This window comes from Nipponia nippon, unplaced genomic scaffold (assembly GCF_047370975.1).
Source record: "Nipponia nippon isolate SJK-2023a ecotype South Korea unplaced genomic scaffold, ASM4737097v1 scaffold_12, whole genome shotgun sequence".
NCBI classification, from domain to species: Eukaryota; Metazoa; Chordata; class Aves; order Pelecaniformes; family Threskiornithidae; genus Nipponia; species Nipponia nippon.
Window position 1 is genome coordinate 15,797,704 of NW_028262313.1, and position 15,680 is coordinate 15,813,383.

Consider the following 15,680-nt stretch of genomic DNA (forward strand, 5'->3'; position numbering starts at 1 on the left):
ACTGTTTTTTGAAATGAAACTGAGTGACTTCAGGGTGGAGTTTCTGGGTTTTCTTTTTGTTTGTTTTTCCTTGCTGTCTGAGGTAAACTGTTACTTTCACTTGGCTATGGAGAGCAGTTGTTTGGTTGCCTTGTCTTTCCTTTTTTGTCAATAGTACTAAATTATTATTGGGGACTGGGGAGCTTTCTGACCAAGAATGGAGGACAGCTGCATTTTCTACTCTTTGAATATGAGATACAGAGGCTACAATGCAATACCAAAACATAGGATTAAATTTTTCCTTGGTTTAACCTGAGATTTGCACTTCACTAGAAAGAGCTAATGCAATGTTCTCTCTTTGCACAATTATAAGTATGGCCGCTCTAGGGAAAGTGGCGGGGAGGGTTGGATTGTGAAGCTCTGCCAGAAGCATCTCCTGCCCTCGGGGGAAGCCCGCTGGAAGATGGAGAAGAGCCGAGCAGGAGAACGCAGAGAACCGTTCACTGCTCCTAACTGATGTGCAACGCTCGGCCTCATAGCTCAGCGCTGAGCAACAGGAACTGCCACGCTGTTTCCAGGAACAGCCAGCGGCAGATGCTTAGCGATGAAGAAAAAGGCCACATACCAAATCATCTTGACTTGGTGTCTCCTCCCAGCTTTGGGAAATCAGCTGGGTAAGGCTTTGAAAACCCAAAAGTTTCGCCTAAGCTACTGTGTTTATTTGCTGTTGATCACACTGTTCCCCATGAATTTGTTTAATGCCTTTTAAAATCCATTTTCAGTCTCCACAACCTCCTGAGGCACCGACTGCCACAATGCAATTATGGATGGTATGAAAGAGTACATCCTTTTGGGGGTGTTTGTTTTAAACCTGCTGCTTAATGACGTTTTTGGATGCCCCCTCAGCTTTTGTACTGTAAGAGAAAGTGAACAATTACTCTGTATTTACCTTCTCCATTCAGCATTTTATAGACTGCTATCATTTCCCTCTGCAGTCATCTTTTTTTTTTTTCTCCAACCTGAAGAGCTCTTGTCTATTTAATTTCTTCTTGTAGTGAAGCTGTTCTGTATCTCAAAAAAGATAAATGTGGGCTTTATATTACTCCTCTCCTTCTTTCACCTCTCAGACAGAAGTGTCAGGGAAACCTTATACAGGAATGCCATAGTTAAAAGATTCTTTGGTGCCTCTTTGTGCCAAAATAATTAGCTTTCAGCTCTTAGAAATTGCCAAAAGCTTCTGAAAGGATGTGAAAACTTTGTTCTTGTAACCCTCTCCACTTTGAGGTTGCATTCATATCCAAAACTAGGTAAGAGAATGCGGCAAGTAAACAGGAGAAGTGTCTGGATTTGAAGTTCTCCTTTGCTGCCAACAAACCTTCGAACTTAATACACAAAAATCAAGTGAGTGCAAGGAAGTGACAAAACCGGGACCTGAGAGACCAGGAAGTTCAGTAATTCGGTCTGTACTGAGCAAGGTCAGCAGCGCTGAACAGGAACAAAGATAGCAACTCCAGGGAGCGCAGAGTATTCTGCTTAGTCCAGAATAAGCACAATATCTTCTATCGTGTGTAGATCTTAAAGAGACAGAGGATAAAACAGATAGATAGCACATTTTTATTTTAAATGTCTATGTTCCTATCTGGCATAAATACCCCATTTGAGAGAGGCAAATGCAAGTGTCTTCAGATCCAGGCGCAAGCATCTGTGGGGAACACCTTGCTCCCCTTTCAGCTTGGCAGTCGTGCAGATCTTCCACCTTGTGCCTTTTTTCTCCTACCCCGTCACGTTCGAGCTGATTCTTCAAGGCTCTGCACACCTATTTCTTGCTTGCTGCTGTGTCTCAGTTCTTTGAGTTTCCCATCTGGTCTGTGCTGCTGGCAACGCTGCGGCACTGCACTGTCTGCTCCTGCCATCTCCTTTTTTCATGCCACTACACAGAGAGCTGGTCTCGCAAGATGAGGTTGTGTCCCTGCTTAAGCCCTTCCTGGAAACTGGTTTCTTCCAAACACCTACCAGATACCTCAGGAGATGAGCCTTTGCTTCCTCTTTCTCATTATTTATCTTAAAAAAAAAAAATGCTATTGAAGGATGAAAGGATCTTTGTTTTATTCTTCTGTGCACTTGCCTTTTGCTGAGTTTCCTTCTAACCTCAACAGTGCTGCTTGGGCCTTTCTCTCCTGTCCCGCCTTGCTGTCTTGTTACCACCCACTCATTAGATCATGTCTGAAATTAGCTTGCGAGAACTACAAGGCAGGGTTGGTTTCTCTCGCCTCTTTAGTGAGGGCTTGGCACAGTTTTGAGTGGTTTTGAAAAAACAGTAAAATCACCAAAATAAGTCCTTGTGCAGTAGGGGAAACCAAGGTAGGAAGGCCAGGTACCTATGGAAGATGCTGGCGAAGGTCTGTAGCAGAGCCAGCGAGAGCTCACGTGGCACCAAAACTTGTGCTCCAAGTGGATAATTCTGTCCACTTCTGTAACTGTCTTCCATGATGAATACTCATTAGGAGGAAATATTGGATTCCTTTGGGGGGGAAAAATATTTTGCGAAAAATGCTTATGGTACAATGCAACGCTTTTATTGCACAGTGTTTTCAGTAGTGGCTTTGGGGCTTTTTTGGCAACTAAATGATGATAAAATAAACATACTGATGCCATCAAAGTGTGCAGTTTCAGTAAGGTGATGACGACGATGATCTGTTATGGTGATGTCGGAAATGTTAATATTTATCCCTGAATAATACATCAGATTTCCAGTTTGGGACCAGTAACTTGATTTTAGATGCTCTCAGCACGGAGTTAACGTCCCATGGAGTGGTGCCCCTCTACATTTTTGAAGGCTGTCCCTAACTTTTTTTTTTTTGAGACACAAGGTGCCATGCCAGCGGGGGACAGTGGGTGTTCCCAGTGGAGTGAAACGATGCTGAGGGCTGAAAAGTGACTTGCAGAGCCACAAGCGGAGACTGATGGGTCTGTACAAGGGCTGGGGCTCCCTGGGACTCGCAGCAGGGTCTGGTCCGCTTTGGATCAGGCACAAGCAGGATGAGGAGTGCGCTGTCAGGTTAGGTACACTTTCTCTGTGGGAGATAGTTTGAACTCTGTAAGGGAGAATTTCTGTTGCAGGCATGCCACATATATAGTAAAAAATCATAACTGTGTCCAGAAATGAAACAGCCAAGCATGGCTTTCCCTTTATGATGAATCCTGTTGGTTTAGAGCAGGTCCCCAGCCTGCAAGAGTATTCTTTGTCATAAAATAAATGCTGATAGGTAATAGATGAAGCAATGTTCGCTTCTCGCTCAGTGGCACACATCTGTGTACCCTGGCCTAGGAAAATGACTTTCCTAACCAGTCCCTGTTGGCTCTAGTCTATTTAAAAATGTGCGTTTTCAGGTGTCAGTTCTGGTAACAATACACTGCATTTATGACTCTTCCTCTCAAAAACCCAGGCAGAAGGATGTAGTTTTCCTCAGAAGAGGCAATTTTTTAGTCTGTCTTTCTATTTTATCTTGTAGAATGTAATAAAAACCAAATCCTGCTACTTTGCACATTCATTTAATTCATATCGTTGCTTTCCACATAGGGTGGAAAGTATTACCACAGGGTAATACTTTGGATTTTTTTTTTTTTTATAATGCCTTTCATCCAAAGATCCCAAGCTGATTTGGCCTGATTCCCAGGTACAGCTTAGCAACACTTAGCATAAGACCAGTAAAAGGAAGTAACAGGGAATTTCACGCAGTTCTTGGCTGGCTGTCAATTCAAACGCACCTACAGGTCGGAGCATCCCTGGCCTGTGAGCCCCCGCTTCCTGCGGCTGTGACTGCCTGGTGCAGGGCTCTCCCGTCTCAGCCAGAAATCCCTCTCCCTTTCCTTGCTTCCCCACAGAACAAGTTCTGCTGTCTCCCAGCATTTATGAGAGAGAGATGATAAATCTTCGAGTGGGGAGAACTTGGTGGGACATACGGGGTCTTGGAGCTGGGGGACCCACCCCATTAATCTGATGTTATTTGCTGTTTGATGACAAAGATGCACTAAGCCGAAGCACACACTTTCAGTTTTGTATCTCCCTGCATATGCATAGGTATGTGCAAGATTAATTTCTTTTTCTCGTCTTCACGTTTAGAATAACTCATTTCTCCAGTTTGCTAAATTTACCAAGAGGGTTTCAGTTTCTTTTTCAGTAGCCAGTATGTTTTTCAAACTTTTATTCCGAATGTTGTTTCTTCTTTGGAGAGACTCTTGGACTTTGAAACCAGCCCTCATAGGGAAAGCCTTGCCTGTCTGGAAATTTGTTCCAGCTTGGTTTGCTGTTCAAAGTGCTGCTTCGTGGATTAATTTTACGTCTCCTCGGAGACATTTTGTCAGAATTTTGCTTATCTACTATTATTGCAAAACGATTCACCATCTTAGGCAACCAATCACTTCCTCATCCCCTTTTCATTGGTCTTTAAAGCAAAATGGAAATTAAACTGTGTCTGCTGTTATGAAGGCTGCGGTGATCTGGCTTTCACCTTTGGACCATGGGCAGTATTAGCTGGGCTTACAGAAAAACCTCGCAGAAAGAGGAAAGGTACTCTGGGCCATGCACAGCAAAGGGTTAACCTATGTGTTGGGGAGAGGGGGGGAAAATCACGCTGGCTGGACTCTGCCCCTTTGCTAATAGGCCTCTTTTTCTGAAGTGCATGGAGGACAGATGAAAATCTCAGAGTTGCCCTGAATTATTTCCCTGAGCATACAGCTTTCTCTTTTTGTGGTTAAATATGACAGTTATAGTGTAGTATTTATGCACAGTCAATAAATCAGCAAAAACCGTGCTGCAGTCAGGGCATGTATCTGTAATCTGTTCCTTATACTTCAGCTGAAAATGGAATTCTTGAATTCGCTGAAGCCTGTGAAAAGAAATTCAGGTGCACATCTCCATGGGAGACTTACACAAAGTCTGATGGCCCACAGTAACGCGGGATTTGCACCTCAGCTTCCGTTACTGGCCCCCAATCTGCAAACCCAGACTCCTGAAAGGCAGCAGAAAGGCAAGTTTTGGATCAGACTCCCAAACTCTTGCTTGTCTTTAGTGGAATGACTGAAGAAAGGAGATGGAGCAAGTGAAAGGGGCAGAAATAAGGGGTGAGTTACAAGTTTGTGGAAGTCTGTAGTGTAGTTACAAAGCAACAACAACAAAAAGTTGCTGCTGAGCAATATCCTGGAAAATACTGGTCTGCTTTTTTTTTTTTTCCCCAGAAGGGGCTGTGTGACACACTGGCAGAAGCAGCTTGGCCTTTTCTGGTGTCTGGCTTAAGAGTAGCTAACTGCTGACGGGTGAGAGTATTTAGCCCTGATACAGCACGCAATATCAAAGGACCTGAATTTGCTCAGCTTCTGCCATCTTGAATATAATTCTCTCTACTCTCGTTCTGCCATATAGTTACTGGAGCTGTGAAGGAGAAATTATTGAGCACTATTTCTTACCTTTCATACTGAAGATCAGCTGTACGGAAATTCTTTATGTAAATAGGGGATTTCATCTTTCTGAAAGGGACCGTATAGACCTGTGGCTGGCTAAGAGCTAAACACTTCTGAATTCTCGCTGTGGTACTGAAGATTGCATCTTGTGTGGTGCCCAGCAAGTCCCTTAGCTCTGGTGGCAGCCCCTTTTCTGTATGATAGGGATAATACCTCCCAGCTCATGGGATGGATTAATCGGTGGTTTTATAGTGATTTAGCAGTGACCATTTCTGCTCTGGCTTGAAGCCTTTTAAATCAAGCAGGAGAGTCGTCAGAGCAGCTGTATTACAAGACCAAAGATAGGGAACCACAGAAGCGGAGGGAGGTTTGAAGGGTTTAGCTGTTGATCCAGATTTTAAGTAGATACCTTAGTCAGAAATTATCAAGTGTGCCCCAAATTCCGATGGCTACGAGGTGCCAAAGCCGACCTCCTTCAGTGCCTAAAGGATCACGGCTAGTGTCTCACAGGTATATCACTTGTTCAGGTCAGAGAGCAGCTAGGTGAGAAAAAAGTAACAGATGAAGCAATATAAAATCCTTAAGAAGAAAGGAAGATTGTTAGAGCTAAAATCCTGTTAGAGGCAACAGCTTAGATGTTAAGCTGTGTTAGGACGAGGAACAGAAAAATAATAACTTATCAGCACAACAGGGGAAAAATACCACTGATCTGTTTGGTCAGAAATTGACTGAAATGATTCTTCCAGAATTATGTTCCTTTTTACTGTGGGATAGAATATCTACACAGGAGCTATTTCAAAATATTTAATTATAGGAGAGCTTAATCGGCAGTAGCTATTCTGATTAATTTCCCCATAGAGACAATTTCTTTAACTATTGCAGTTGAAGAAATGTAGATGAGTGTAATTTCAATTAAAGACCAAGAAAAGTTTGAACTTTGTAGATGCAGCAAATGTCTGCTGCCATAGCTGCCAGGTGGTCAGCACTGCAAACACAAATTGGGTGGAGGAGCAGTAAAGAACCACTCACTCCAGCTGCAGAGTAGCAACCATGGTGTCTGTTATTTTCAGGAATAAAGAAAGTCTCATTAAACTAAATAAATGTCTTGCATTGTGGCCAGAAAAATCCTAGACTTCAGCTCTTGTGGTGTCCAGCAGGAGCATGTTCCAAAAGCCAAAATCCTCAACAGAGAGAGAGGGAGAGTACGTGAACCTTGCCTGCTGCTGCCCTTGGAAAGGTCAGCCTCTGAAATGGGAAACAAGAGAGTTTCATCTTGACCTTTAAATACTATGTTTGGATGCGAGAGAAGTGGCTTTTAGGTATCTGGCAGTCTGGAGTAAAAAACAATATGGTGAGGGTACGAACTTGTAATTGTTTAGCATTTCATAGAGTCTGACCTGAGGACACTGTAGGACGCGGGGCCTCTAGGTTGCCAGTTCGAATTGGCTGAGGTCAGCTGGAGTCAAAAGTTAGTCTCTGACCTCATCTGGTTGATGCGAGAGAAATGCATAGGTGGCCTCATCAAGTTCTCGGCACAGGGACCTAGCGGTATTAGCTGGCATCTTCTACCAATAGTTTAGTTTCCATTCAGTCCTTAGCAAATCCATTCCTCTCCAGGAGCTGCCTTTCCAGACTAACATGCAGTGGTACAAAAATACAGTATCGGCATTTTTGTCTTATCTATAGAGATGTGAATCCCATTTCTTTCAGCCCGGCTCCATTCATGTGCACTAATCACTTGCGTAAAAATATTTATCTGTTTATCCCTCCTGGCATTTCTGCTATGATTGCTAAAATTCAGAAACCGTTATCACAGTTGCACTCGCAGATATACAACTTACGGAGAGGGCCTGGATAATGGAATGGAGTCTCCAAGTTCGACAGTATGTGTTTTCAATATGATCTGCTTTTCAACTATTAATTTATCCACTTTTGGTTCACTAAAATAATTTGATAACATTATATGAAAAATATTTTCGGAAGCTAAGATTTTTTGAAAAAACAAACTTCTTTCTAAAACCAATATAGAGACTTGCCACTGTCCTGTATTCAGGTGTTGGGGTTTTTCTGGTGACAAAAGGGACGAGTACATCCCTGAATTAAATGAATTTACATCTCTGATTATTTTGATCAAGATGGGTAATGTTATCTTTACAAACGTTCATATTTTGTAATGCTTTGTAATGGGGATTTTAGAGTTCACCTGTGGTGTTGTGAAGCAGCAGCATTGTCGAAGTGCTTCACAAAAACGGTGTGAAAACTGAAACGGACTCTTTGCCTGTTGTTCAAATGAACGGCAAAAAAAAATCTACAGGAAAAGCCTTTGATAATATTTTCCAATGCTTTTACATTCAGCTTCTTAATTATTATCTTAAACCAAGATTCATGTTGACAGTGCCGCTTTTGTATTTTTTGGATTCGATCCTGGCAGCAAACAAGCATTCACAAGCAGACATAGTGCTAAATATTTCCTCAGTGTCATTCCACTTATCCAGTTACAGTCGGTAGTAGCCGCTCGGGCCTGTGTGTGCGCAGGGGCCCATCCCAGCACAGCCTGCTCAGGGGCTGGGGCCTGTTTTTTTCCTCAGAGCAGGACGCCTCGATCCCTTCTTTCAGACTGAGACTTTTTTTTCCTTTTTCACCTGAGTGGTAGGAAGTAATGCAGGGTTTTATGTATTTTCGGTTTTGCCACGGTTCATTTGTTGCCATCCTGCCTTCCTCCAGGTACTGTGCGGTGCCCCGTGAGCGCAGGACGGCACAGGACACCAAGCCCGGCGGCTGGAAGATGGCCGTTACCTGACTGGGAAACAACCGCACATGGAGGGCCAAGGAATTAGTGCTTAAGCGAAACCTCTGAACACCAGACACGGAGCGATTATATCACCGGGTGATTAGCTGAGCTGCTTCGCCCGGTGCCCCAGGGCCAGCCTACAGCTCCCACCCGCTCCCCTCAGCGCCGGCGGGGCCGTCGAGGGCCGCGGGGGCGCCGAGGCCGGGCCGCGGCAAGGGTAGGCCACGGCGGGCAGGTGTGAGGCAGCGGCTCGGCGCCCCGCGGCCGTGTGGTGACTCAGCCGCAGGACAGGGCCGCGGCGGCGGGACGGCTACCGGAGCGGGGGGGGGGCGGCGTCCCTCAGGCGGCCCCGCCACCGGTCGCCCGCCCTCCCCGGGCGCCCCTGGGCCGGGGGGCGGGGAGCCCCGCGGGGGGGGCGGAGCGGGGTGACAGGTGCGGCGCGCGCGCGGAGGGGTCCGGCGGCGGCGCCTCCCGCGCCCCGCTCCCCCCCGCCGCCTCTCTGCTCCCCCCTCCCCTCTTCCTCATGAATATGCAAATGCGGGTATAATTGGCAGCCAATGGCGTGCGCGCTGGTCACATGGTGCTGGTGGAAGCTCAGGGAAGAGAAGTTGAGTCTCGGCGAACACAGGCAGCTCAGTAACGAGCCGCAGCGGCCGCAGCCGGAGCGGAGCCGAGCCGAGCCGGGGCGGGCAGGCGGCCGGGGGGAGCGAGTGAGCCGCTCCCCGCTCCTCCCCGCAGGGTGCCCGGCGGGCCGGGGCTCTGCCTGGACCATGCCGATCCTCCTCTTCCTCATAGACACGTCCGCCTCCATGAACCAGCGGGCGTATCTGGGCACCAGCTACCTGGACATCGCCAAGGGCGCCGTGGAGATCTTCATGAAGGTGAGTGGGGGGGCGAGGGGGCCGCCGCTGCCCCCCCGGTCGCCCCCTCCGCCCGCTCACGCCGCTTCTCTCCGCTCTCTCCGCAGCTGCGGGCCCGGGACCCGGCCAGCCGCGGCGACAGGTACATGCTGGTTACCTTCGACGAGCCGCCCTACTGCATCAAGGTAATACCCTCCCCCGCGGCCGCCCCGGGCCCCCCGCGGCCGCCCCGGACCCGCCGCGGGGCCGCCCTTCGCCTGGCGGCGGCGCGGCGCAGCGCCGTCCGGCCCGGCGGCGGCAGCAGCAGCCTGTGAAGATGGCGGACATTTTGCTTTTGTATGGAGGAGAGAGGCTGAGGGCGCTGCTGAGATGGAGGAGGGGGGGGGGGAGGAGACGGACGGGAGCGTGATTCACCGCCCCGGCCTGCCGAGGGGGGCGGGCGGCCGGCCGCGCTCCGCCTCCCGCGCCGTTGCTCGCCCGCCTCCCCGTGAGGCGGCGGCTCCGCCGGGGGCCGCGCCTCGCCTCCGCCGCGGGTCCCGGCCCCTCTCGCAGCCGTTTTACCCCCCGCCCCAGTCAGCGGAGGGGAGACGGGGTTGGGGCAGGAGGCAGCGCCCTCCTCACGCCTGCGGGACCCCCGCCCGCCAGCGGGGGGCAGGGGCCGGCGGCGGAGCCCCTCCGCCACCCTCCCCGCCGCTACCGCCTCCGCTGTGGCTGTTGGGACGGAGGCACCAGGGGCTGTTTTCCGCCTCTGCGAGGCAAGAAGCAGCGGCAGCGTGGGTGTTGGGGCTCCCCCCTTCCTCCCTCCGTGCGCGGTGACCCGCACCGGTCGGTGTAAGGCGCTCGTCGGTGCGGCTGGGGCGGGCTCCTCTGCGCAGGGCTGCGGTGAGCTGGGCGCGGAGGCTGCCTGCCTCCTCCTGTCCCTCCTCTCTCGTTCCAAGATCGAGGCAAGCAGGGCCGTGCCGTTTATCATGTCGACTGCGCCACGAGGTTATGGCAAGAGGGGAAAAAAAAAAAAATCTGGGCTCTGTGTCACTGAAACTGTAGCCTTCAACTTGCTGATAGAAACGTCTACATTTACAGTGCTTAAAGCATGCCACAGAAAACACCGCTGCTATGGGAGCTTTAGAATCCCCCTGGATTAGGACTGTATTTGCCATGACTAACACAGTAGTTATCGTAACTGTTGAGCTTTAGACCCATACTATGAAGGCCAAAGAGGTTTATGTAAAAATTTTGTTGCTGGTCATCCCAGAAAGGAGAACCCTCTTTAGATCCCCCAGCTAAAACTTCTTGAAGAGAAGTTGTAAAAACGACTGCTCACTGATGCTGCCTATTCACATCTTTCACAATGAGGAAACTTAATTGTCAAGAGCTATGAATCTTGGCTCCTTTCATCAGTAATATATTTACAGAGCTAAAAAGTACGGCCTGCTTTCTGAAGTGACATAGGTGATTTAGTGAGTCAGTATTTATTGTTTGTTACTGCAGCTTTTGTTTCCTCAAAGAAGGTGTGGAAGTCATCCTATTTCTGTGAGTTGAAACCATCCTTCTTGAGTTACAGAAACCTACTATCTGTCAAAAAACATAGGTCTGCCTTGGAGAGTTTGGTTTTTTTAGGCATAATGCACACATCCTTTTCCCCATCCATGTTTGTGGCTGGATGCAAAACCCACATCTTTGTTATGCCAGTGTTAACTTGATAGTTAACTAGATTTCTTGTGTTAATGGCTTTTTCTCCTAGTTGTGTGTCAAGTGTTTTACAAGTAGACCTTTCTTAAGTTTGAGGAAGAAACCTTTCCACTGCAGTGATAGCAAGCATACTGGTGATTTAATTAAAAAAAATGACATTTCTGCTGGAGGTCTGTGTGGTAATGCGACAGGTTATTACCACATATATACTTGGATTTGCTGAGGAAGATCCTTATGTTTAATGAGCATCTGTGTACATTCTGATGTACTAATGAGCATCTGACTGTGTTCCCAGTTTTAGTAAATAGTAATTGAAATAAATGGGACTGTGTGATACCCATCGTAGTATTGAATCACGTTTGACATGCAGTAAATAGCCAAGGGAAAAAAAAAAGTATGATGGTTCTTGTAACTTGCTGACGTCTCTTCTTAGAAATTTATTTTTCTACCTTTAGCATGCTGATTTTTAAATTGGACCTTAAACAACCTTAAAATATTTTTTCAAAACTTAGTAACTTGTGTAGGCACAGGCTGCAGATCCAATAAATACATGTTTATAATCATGGTGATCGCAACTCCAGTTCAAGTATTACGTAAAGACTTCATGGCATCAATTAGCGTGGTTAGGCTGTCATCCTGTCTCTTGCTCGAGCAGAGAAAGCCTTGCAGCGACAACAGGATTCTTTCCCTGTTTGAAGACGTGTTCTCAAGACCTTTTACTGGTATTTATGATGCCCCTCTGTTGTGTTTTCTAACAACCATAGTTATGCCAGGAAAACTTTCTGGTCTAGGTCAGATTCTGTATGTCTTACAAAACATGCTTGTAAAAGAAATAAAATTTAGTTTCTTTGCTAATGCTGCTGTAGTTAATACTTTATCTCTCTTGATTTAGAGAAGGAGAAAACAAACTTGACAAGTGAATGTATTTTGCAAGTCTGCTTTCCAAGTATGTGCAGTAGTGGCTGGTTTTGGTTAGTGGCTGCTTTATCCTCTTGTTTTCTTTATGATTTACACTAATTAAATTATATAATCTCACAGATAGTTCTTAAGGTTACCAGTGAAGCAATTGAGGGAAATAATCTTGTTGTTGGAGTTGAGACCACCCAGGCGGTAGAGGTATTTATGGGAACTTCAGCTTGCAGCAGGGGTAACCGAGTGCATCGTTTTTGTTTGTTTCAGAATTCATTTACCTGTAGCCTTAAAGTATTTTAAATCAGCAGCGCTGGTTCACTCTTGATGGACAAGAATATCTCAAGAAAACATCACACATACGGTGGTATTGTGCTAAGTGAGAGGATCCTGCTGTTGCCCAAATGATTTGCTAAAATCTGTGCTAGTCAGATGATGTTTTTGGAACTGTCTTCAGTATCGAGAGTTTGAAATTATTTACCAGACCTGTGGCCCCTCTCCCAGTCACTCCTGTTTTTAATTGACTGCTCGTAGTGCTGTGTGTGTGCCGCTGTTTAAAATGGGATTATTTAGTCTCTGAGTTCGCAGTGTGGCTCTGGAAGGAACTGTGGTGGCATGTGTCTGAAGAGGAGGCAGGGTGCTGTCCTGGGAAGGCGGGGACAGGGAGATGGGGATGGTGGGGATCTCGGTTCCACGCCTGCAGCAAACGCCTCTGGAACCTCCTCAGCTGCTTTGCTCCCGTTCGTTACGTAATGTATAGATGGTGATTTGTGGCAGTAATTATGATGCAGCCATTTACAACTCTTACTTCGCTTCCAAAATGCTCTCCAATTAGAGACAAATATATTCATATATTTAACATATTTTAAAAGCATGTCATGAAATGTATAAACCTGCAGTTGTCTTAACAATGTGATCCTGTAAAAGTCAATGGAAAGATACCTGTTAGTTCTGTTGAACGTTGGGTCAGACTCTCATTTTATGGACTAGGAGGGGAAAAATAATATATTATTCCACAAAGTGAGAATGTTCAACCTAACATTTCTACTGTACATAAGGTGCTTTTCCTCTGCTGTTTTTAGATTAAAATCATAATAGGATGCTGTCAAGTGAGTCTGTCTCGGGCTAGTGGCACGTTAGCAACCTTGCAGTAAGCTAGCCCGTTCTGATTTTGGGTATTTTTGGCATGCTTGGGGAGCTAATGATATGCACAGTAAAACTCCTTTGTATCCAGTAGCATGTGGCAGGTGTCTATTACAATTAAAACACTAGTGCTTAAATGTAGGTATTGAAGGAATTAACTCTCCCATGTGTATCCAGTTCTCTTGGGTGAGAAAAATGGGTTTAAGAACAGCCTTGCTGTCTGGCACAGTATTTTATGTTCTTGGCCTTCTAGCTAAGATAAATGCGTTATCTGATTCAGTGAACATGGTGCCTGATGTGTCCTTCTTTTGAAGACTTTATATTTATGGATTGTTAGAACTCGGAGCTTGCTCCATCCCATCTGTGCTTTGACCTGGTGTTGCAGTACCTCCAAGAGGATGTGCCCTTCTCATCCCTTTCTGCAAAACGTGGCTGGTACCGAATGCCTGGGGAGGAAGGGGAAAACAGGCCAAGCGCATTGCTGACAGTTCTGCAGAGCGCTTTCCCAAGCTCCCACAGTTTGCGGTTCAGAGGCCCGTGCTGAGGGTTGGTATGCCAGCAGTGGTCTTCTGGGGCTTTTTCTATGTATTTGCCCAGTTGTTTTTTTTTTGAAATCGCTTAAACTTCTAGCATCCTCAGCTGCTTTTTTTTTTTTTTTTCTCTGTCAATTACATGTTTCTCTACACCTAAGCACATCCCATGGTATAAATGGACAGAATCTTAAGCCCTTCTATTTGGTTTTTCCTGAAGTAGTGGTGCTAGTGTAAAAGTATGGGGAGAAGGAAAGAGAATTCTCACCTGCCCTCTTCCCTCCCCAAGCTTTTCCAGCGATGCAGAAAAGAGGGAGAGAGGTTTCAGCAAGATCTACCTAGATTGGAGCTCATACCAAAATCTGTGCCTAAAAAGAGGTTTTGAAAAGGAAAGCAATGTTTAGCTCTTTGGTTTTTTTCCATTCTTGATTTTTGTTAAACCTCACATCCTGCAGTTTGTGGCCTGCTTGTGGATTTGTGCTGCAAAAGGCTAGTTCAGGCCCAGACAAAAAAAACCAATGGTGGTCCTATGTGAAGTTATTGATTAACTGGACTGCCCTGTTCCCTTGTGACTGATATCTGGCTGCTGGCAGTGATATGGCCTTTCCTCAGTGCTTGAGGAGTAGTATTTGTGATAGGGTCATAGAAATATGGCTTTTGTTTTATGTTCTTGTGAGACTCTGTAGTATGACCTTCATAAATGATCTGGTCACAAGTCAGAGGACTGAGAGAACTTAAGTTATGTTTACTCTGCCGAACCTGAAATTATATGTATTTTCCTCTTCCTGTTATGCATTATACTGAATTCAGGAGTCGGTTGTGACTGCACTATAAAAATAGGCTCCCTGAATTTGAGTGCAGAAATATGTACGTAGCTGTCTGAGAAGCAGCTCAAAATTGTTAATACAGTTTATGTGAAACACTTTACTGTTTGGGAAATGCAAACGGGGACTGGTAGATAGGATGCCTTCCAGTTCTGTTGCGCTTCCCTGCTAGTCTGAACATAGGTTTCAGTGCTAAAGAGCTCTCTTGTGGAAGCAGCCCTTTGTGATGGACCCTGAGCAACCTCTTCTGTTTCCCTGAAATTCTCATAAGGGGTTGAGCTTGATGACCTTTGATTTTGGTGTTGGATTGGGATACCTTAGAGGCTGGAATAGGATTTTGTAGAAGGCTCTTTTAAGCATCTATCGAAGGGTACTTACTATATGTAAATAACCTGTTCATTTATGTTACTAAAATAGTGCTTCAAAACTAGGAGTTTGTAAGGTCAGACTCAGGGAGGCTGACTTTGCTATCTCATTTTTTTTAGTGGCACAAAAGCTTTTGCCTACATTTTTTAATTCTGCTTTCACATAGAAGCTGTGCTGGTGTAGAATGTGACCCATTACCACTGACTCTGCAAAGAAAGGTGGCAAACGAATAGGCTGTGCTGCAAAACAGAGATGTCAGATCTATTTGTCTGTTTCTGGAAGAGATGAACTTGAAGCTCCTGACCCTGAGCTGCGGGGAGAAAGAGAAACCCAGCTGTGAAGCTTGTTGGGTTTGAGGCAGAGGTCTTCAGGAAAGCTGCCTGCGGTGATAGGAAATGCATTTGTTTGTGTTTTAACTTTTGTCAAGGAAGAAAACCAGAGGAATACCTAGGAAGCTAACCTGTAGCAAATCCACAGAATAATCTTAAATTGATTAGGCTTCTGGCAAATGCAAGTACTTGGTGGTCTGACCTGTGCTGTGGAAAAGGATGTATGAACAGCTGGAAATACGGTTGGGGTTTACAAGTTGGTAGTGAGGTATGCAGGCAGAATGGTTTGGTGCAAGGCAGATAGCAGCTGCAGGGGCAGGAGGGAAGCTGATATCGGAGAGATACAAAAGGGAAAGAAAACTGAGGTAAATGGGAGAGGCCTATCTTTCTCTCCAGATGTGCTGTAAATAATGCACGAGCTTAGTGAACCTACTAGCCTAGCATTACTGGAAGGGGAAAAAAAAAAAACATACAGAATATAGCGCTGAAGAACAGGATGAAATGTAGGTAGGATATGCAGTGTCTGTTCTTGATAACTAATTCAAGAGACTGTGTTCTGTATTTGTTTAGCGGAGAAAGATAGCCATTCCTATTTTACCACCATACACATTTTGAGTCAGTCATAGCAATATTTTTATTTCTGCACACTAATATCTTCCATTGCCTGTGAAGTACGAAGCACACCTCTCCTCCAGCCCTGCAATACATCTTCCACTGCGCTTGGTTTGGATTTTGTCATGGAATTTGTGTATTTTCAGAAGGCTGACTTTCAGCATAAATGACTGACAGGTTAAAGCCAA

At 46.0% G+C, this 15,680-nt stretch overlaps 1 protein-coding gene across 4 annotated transcripts in view; it reads left to right on the forward strand.

Moving 5' to 3' along the window:
* The first annotated feature begins 8,787 nt into the window (after positions 1–8,787).
* Positions 8,788–15,680, forward strand: part of LOC104012876 (integrator complex subunit 6-like) — a 43,486-nt gene continuing 36,593 nt past the window's right edge. For 3 of the 4 annotated variants that reach the window (XR_015702696.1, XR_015702697.1, XM_087749036.1), the window contains exons 1-2: positions 8,788–9,111; positions 9,198–9,275. Coding sequence is in view for 2 of the 4 variants with exons in the window: in XM_087749036.1 (XP_087605162.1) it covers positions 8,788–9,111; positions 9,198–9,275 (402 nt within the window). In the remaining 2 variants the exon portion in view is untranslated. The remainder of the gene's footprint in view (positions 9,112–9,197; positions 9,276–15,680) is intronic. The other variant, XM_087749037.1, reaches the window with a different exon arrangement.